The following is a 6,650-nucleotide window of genomic DNA, read 5'->3' as shown; positions in this document are numbered from 1 at the left end:
AGACAGCTTCTAGACTACAAAGGTTAGGTTTTTAGTCTTGCCGCAGTTTAAGCCCAATCCCTTTTCTAGAAACTGGTTTAACTAGGATTTGATACACAGCCACCGTAGTTGTTTGGAGGCGCAGTCTCGCTAAGCCCCTCTAACAAACTCAAACAGCGTGAAACGACAGCCTAGAGAGACACTCGCAGGGGTCTTGGGCTGCGTACAAAAACCGCTGTTGTATGGTGAATAGTATAACATCACTCCCACGCCTTGCAAATCAACAACAGTGTGATATGCAATAAATATGTTGCGATCATTCACTAACTGAGGCTTTACTGCATATACCCCAAAGGCCAAAGCCTTTCCGTCTCTCCACTGTGGATGGAGACGGGGGCCGGTCTGAAACCTAGGGCCAAAAGGTCTGAAACGTAGGGCCCCAAACTGACAGAGGGGGGGTTTAACTAGGAATGTGATCCTGGAGCTACTGGGAGCTAGCTCAAGCCTGTATCGTAAGACTAAAGACGTACTGAGAACCGGAAATGCTGGCAGTCTATACAGTCTCTACCAGAGGCTGGTCAGTAGAAGCATTAAGATGTGAAAAGGAATGACTGCTCACTATTTGAGCAGTGAGTGACTCTCGTAATTCCTTCCCTATGAGTGGACATGAGGGAAGAGACCTGTAATAGCTTCTTGCTATGTCCTCTTCAATTCTGGGGATTTTTTAAATTCTTGATGACCATCAATAGGGTGGTTTAGTTGAGTGCGGAATGTAACGCTGTTGGTTCAGAAATGTCGTCAGCCACTCAAAATCACACTAGTGCCACCACGAGCCTGTAAAAAAAGAAATGCTTTTAAAAGGTTGTCTGTATTTAACATGTAACGTTTCTTCTCACCAAAACAAATGTTATGAACAGTTGTAAGTGTTGCTAGCGAAGAAAGTTCACTCGGTAGAAGAAAGTACACTTGGTAGAGAGCTAGATAATGCACACATACACAACAAACTGTAGTCCAAATGTAAGCAAAGAGCACATGCAACATCCTCACCAATAGAGGAGAGGAGGTATCTCTCACAATACTTTGTTAGTTTGTGCATCAGTCATTTTCCTTGCAAGATAACTTTGGTTGGGAGGCAACACTTCAATAAGGCTGCCTATTTTTTTTATACACCCTAACATCCTAAAGTAACTATATACAGGACATGGATTGGATCCATGTGGAATGGATTAGAATGGTCTGTGGCTTGAGATCAGTTATATCTCCATTCTGCCTTACTGTACATGCGACGAAGCCAATCCCATTGCCAACATCGACCGGAACTTGTCAGGAACCCAAATGTTAGGCCTGCTTGTTCAAGACTTCAGCTTTTTAATCTCCACCTGTAGGCAGTTCACTTGACCTCAATCACCCAGTCTCCATTATTTCAGTGGGCCCAAGAGAATGTTAAAGTAATTGTCCAGTGAAAATCTCACTTTTAAAAGTTCATATTCTGTTAACTCATACCCAAATCATGTTATTGACTCATCCTATACTTGTATTTGTGGCCAAAGCATAACTTGGAGAAAAAACACCCCCCACCTCAAACAGACCGTTTGAAAAATGCTTGCTATTTCCTCATAGAGGATGAGCTGGCCAATCAGCGATCTACTCGCATGAATCTTTTTAATGACCGGTATACGCCTCACAGTTCTGTTGTTGGGGTACACCCACACCATTCCAACACAGAAAAGCTGCTTTTTAACATACAATTAAAATATATACTATTAAAAAAAAGTAATTATAGGTCATATTTCATAGAAGTCTGGAAACACTGGGCAGTTACTTTAAAAGATAGTCTCCTTTTTAAATATTGGCACTGGGTAAAGAATGAGGCAGGCCATAACCTGCTATAACAAAGTCAAATGATTTGATGAAATCAAGCAATTGTGAAGCACAGAGACTCGTCAGTACTATATTAAACACTAAAAGCCAAGCTTACAGATGACCACAACCGAAGAACTGCAAACCGCATGCATCTTCCGATAGCTTCTCGAAAGTGCTGTACATTATTTTATACAATTCTGCTTTCTATCGTACAATTTGTTGTATTTATTGATTACAAAGAAAACTCTTTGATCATATAGTGATTTATAGTAGCCGTTTATTTGGTTGTACGTTTTTAGTTACTTTACCTGGCTTTGCATTAATTAATTTGAGAATAAATGTAAAATAAATGGCTGGCGGTTTATTAAGCCCCAAAAACACATCCTTGAGGTGACTTGGATGTCAAATGTATTCCATATCAGTGTTGAAATTCTCACTGATCTGTGTGGGTAACATACATGCCGGTTATAAGTGTAACTTTTCACATTTGTGCCAATGTTACCCACTGACCCTGAGCTGTGAACTGAAAACATGTCATAATTGACAACTCATTGTGTTTCTTCGCTTGCTTACAGAAAGTGCCAGCTTTTTTCCCTGAATCAAAATCTGAATCAAATCTAATCAGTGTCATTTTTTACACTTGGCCTGTAACAAGGTCCTCTGTTGACTTCATAAGGTGCCCAATAAAAGAGAAGTGTCCAGAACATATGGATATTCCTTCAATGTTATTGAATCACTTTCTGTTTTGCTTTCATTTCCCCATATGAAATGAATCTACCCATTGTGAATGAGGATACAATGAGAGAAACATGGCCCTTTTAAGACAGGAAAGACAGATGGCAGATAACAAAAAGGCAGGATGAAGTTTGGTCATTTTACACTAACATGGCTGCCAGGGAAACCATACCCCAATTTCTGAAAGCAACTTTGAAGTTGGTTGTGTTGATTCCTCATTTCAGACAATACAGCACCATAGCCCTTACTAGCCAAAAAATGAATATTCTATAACACGGAGAACAGCACAGAGGCTTGACCACAGTGCTCAATAAGATGCAACAGTATTAAAAGTTTTAACCTGAAATAGTGACCGCATTAAAATGTGCCTGTGCAGTCCCACTGATCAGGTTAGTTAGCTGGGACCAATGGTTTCTAGGCATCAATAGTCAAAGGTGCTCAATCTCCCTGTATTTGACCATGTCATTGTATTTCCTTAGTCTCCTTTAGTTGTATTCATCATATGAAACAACTATGTTGTAAGAGCAGTCGTGACAGCATGTGCTCTACCGGATGGGATGCTGAGCCCAAGTCTGCAACGAACACAGCGTGTGCTGGTTTTCAAGTCTCCTTGAGATACATAGTCAAAGTAATTGAAAAGCCTGAGCGTGTACTTGCCTGGATTTACAGGTCTAAGGAAAAGTAAGGAAGCAAATCAGCATGCCTTGCGTTTACATGTGAACGGTGTTGACTCGTGGACTGAGGTGGAATATTATCAATGCATCAAAGCAGTGTTTTACAGGGTTGCTCTTCACATCTGCTGAGTTTGGCGATAAATCGGAAAACGGAGTAGCGCATGTCAAGAGAAACAAACACAAGAGAATCAAACATTGAAGTTGTACCCCAGCTGTCCTTTTGATAATTAGTTACATTTAGCGATCACCACAAACACTGACACAAATTAATGCACTGCCTTTTGGCTCTTCGATCTATTCCGACACTTTTTTTGTGTGTGTGTTTTAAGCCAGTGAAAACCAGGGACATGGTGCCATGATTTCTCTTACAGTGCTATTGTGTGAAATTATAATCACTTGTTATGGAATAATTTTTTATAGTCTTTTTCACACAATTTATTTTGGTGTATTTGTACAGTGGCTTGGTGATACTGATATGTTGACATGAGTTGATATTGTAACCAATAAAAAAAGCTTTTAACCAAGGGTTTCTGTGTTGAAGCCTATTATGTAAAAAAACTAACTGCTATAATTTGAGGTTAACAGATTACTTTTCAAACATAATAGTTGCTTGAATGCTGACCATCTACCATTCAGTAAAAGCTTTTCTTTTTGAGTGCAGTTGTTAAATCCTCTTTCCACTTCTAAGAATGCAAGTCCTTCATCTTCAGTTTCATGTTGTTTCCATTAGAGATTCTACAGCAAACGCTACTCAAACATCAACAGAATCAATGACATAGCATATTACTTTAATAGATTCAGGTAAATCAGGATGTGTTTCAATTCACATTCATCATGAAAGGAAAACACTTTTTTCAAAGTGGAGATTGTTCAAATGTATTCTCACGTCAAATTAGTTGAATCGGCAGAGGAAGTTATAAAATGCTTCTACTTATCAAAACACTATATACACAGTTTTTTGTTGGGGTATTTCCTCAGCCGGACATTAGTAATTTTGATTGTTGCTTCTGAAGTCAAATGGATTTCCTCTGAATTTATGTGGGTCCTTCACAAAAAACATATATATATTTTTACAATGGGGTACCAGTGCCAAGGGTCAACCAGAACAAATTCAGCTCTAAATGAAAATCACATGCCTACATTTATGTCTACAAAAAGAAACACACACACACAAACCCATTTACTTCAGGAGTTAGTGAAAGGCATATTCACAGTTATAAGAGCAGTAGTGTCACTGTACAGGATACAGCACCCAACCTTCAATCTCATGCCAACCAAGGTTTTATGTCCCGACCTTCGGAACCGTATTCACACGACTGATTCACACAGTTATACAGAGTTTGTATTTGTATTACAGGCAGTTTGGTTTGTTGAACTAAATGGGCAGTTTGTTCTCGGCTAAGTCCTTCTATAAAGTGTGGAAAACTGGACACACTTCAACAAATCTCTTCGAGAAACATCTGTTCGGAGGTGGGGGAATCCCAGGAGCAATATTGTTGAGGGTGGACCTATTTTCTCTGAGTGGAGAGGGGAGGTCGGGGGGGGGAGTCAATGCCATTAGCTAGGACTGAGGCGCCAGGGGAGCCAGTAGAGCCAGAGAGAGAAGCCCAGTCCATCAATGATGGGGATTCAGATACTGGTCTGTAAAAGTCTCCAATTGCCTCTCCAACTCTGTGGCTTTGTGCCTGAAAACATATAGAAAAATATGTTTACACATAGACCAGCATCTATTGGCAGAATATTGATGTAGAACCAATTATAATGAGGTGAAAATGCCTATCCAAATGAAGCATGTTGAGGTTTACTGACAATAAATGAATGCTGTTCAACTCAAGTAAAACTACAAAACTACACGCATTCAGTTCAAAGGGTATATCTCTGAACTTTAACCCTCAATACAACCAATGGTGAAGTAACCTAACGTAGCAGGCTTATAAATACGCCCAAGTGAAGGTCCCACTTCCCTTCTTCAGGGGAAACAGAAGTTAGGTTGAAAATATGCTAATAATGAATAAATGACAAAATGTGACAATACATTTTTCTAGGCAAGACACAAAGGCTACCAAAGCACCACAAGCATAAAATTGTTAAATCAAAAGCATTGGGGATGGAAAAATAGAGCTATCCAGGGGGCAATGAATGGTATGGGGTAACACTGGACATTGGAGGTAGCTAGACTGACCGGAGGGTCTTGGAGCGGCTCTGGACGGTCTCCAGAATCTGGACCTTGGCGGTCAGTCGGCTGATCTCTCCCTCCAGCTCCCTCTGTGTCAGGTCCACCTGCTGACACAGCCACGCAAAGGTCGTGGCCATCTCCCTGGGCAACACAAAGGTCAAAGCGCTCTATCACTTATTTATTCACCACTTCACAGAAAAGAGAGGGGAAGGGGAGGGAAGGAGGGTAGCAGAGGTCCATAGATTTGGCTTTCAGCAGAATTTCGCACTTAATACATCAGTAGTGAATCGGTTCATAAAGCAAGAGTGTTTAGAAACATCTACATACGAGGCTCAACCATTAGTTACAGTTACTGTACTGGGATTGAGGCCTGTAGATGTGTCCTAATGCAGGGAGCAGGGACCCACACCCAGGCAAACCGGCGACCCATCAAATGTTAGCAAAACAAATTGAAAAACATAATGTCTTATCATTAGGTGAATGATAATAGCAAGTAAAAGTAGGCTAATCAACATTTTAAAATGTATAGATTTGGTAGACAGTGTCATTATTTTGACCTCCCCACAGTTCATTGGAAGAGGAAGTATAAACTCTTAGCTATAACGGTATCTTGGCACTGTAGATAAAATGTTGCTGTTGTAAACACATTTTTCTGCAATTCTACAAATTGTTTCATTCAGCTGAGAGAATATTTTGCGCTTTGAAGCTAATTTCCAGAAATTCTACACAGTTTAGCTGTAATTAGCTCCAATGACTAATTTCCTCCATATTAAAGGGAGTTCGAGATTTTGGCAATGAAGCCATTTATCTACTTCCCCAGAGTCGGATGAACAGGAACAGCTAGCATGCTAACTGTTCCTGTAGACTTCCAGTCATTGTGCTAACGCTAGTTAGCATTGGCTCGTGAAACTACTTCTATCTTCCGTCATACTGGACGTATGACGCAGTAACATAAAAATAGTATCCACAACGGTATTCTGTTGCAGTTAGCGAGTCATTAAATAATTATTTTTCACATAAAGAAATTCCCCCAAATATATATATTTATAATAAAAAATGCCAGACCACCTGCAGTTACTGACCCCAGTTTGAAAACCCCTGTCCTAATGCACACAACAGGATCTACACAACTGATGACATGGAAATATTGATTGTCAGCCACTTTTGATAACTCAAAACTGGTTTAAAATAGAAACAAACCTAGATTTCATGGTGACCTTCCC

At 40.1% G+C, this 6,650-nt stretch overlaps 1 protein-coding gene across 4 annotated transcripts in view; it reads right to left on the bottom strand.

The window, feature by feature from the left end:
- Positions 1-4,018: 4,018 nt before the first annotated feature.
- Positions 4,019-6,650, bottom strand: part of LOC121533763 (mitofusin-1) — a 35,021-nt gene continuing 32,389 nt past the window's right edge. For all 4 annotated transcript variants that reach the window (XM_041839980.2, XM_041839983.2, XM_041839981.2 and 1 more), the window contains exons 17-18: positions 5,434-5,568; positions 4,019-4,936 (exon numbers count right to left, since the gene is read on the bottom strand). In XM_041839980.2, coding sequence (XP_041695914.1) covers positions 4,867-4,936; positions 5,434-5,568 — 205 coding nt within the window. In that variant the 3' untranslated portion in view covers positions 4,019-4,866. The remainder of the gene's footprint in view (positions 4,937-5,433; positions 5,569-6,650) is intronic.

This window comes from Coregonus clupeaformis, chromosome 17, assembly GCF_020615455.1.
Source record: "Coregonus clupeaformis isolate EN_2021a chromosome 17, ASM2061545v1, whole genome shotgun sequence".
NCBI classification, from domain to species: Eukaryota; Metazoa; Chordata; class Actinopteri; order Salmoniformes; family Salmonidae; genus Coregonus; species Coregonus clupeaformis.
Note: the sequence above shows the minus strand (reverse complement) of the source record. Positions and strands in the feature narration are given on the sequence as shown.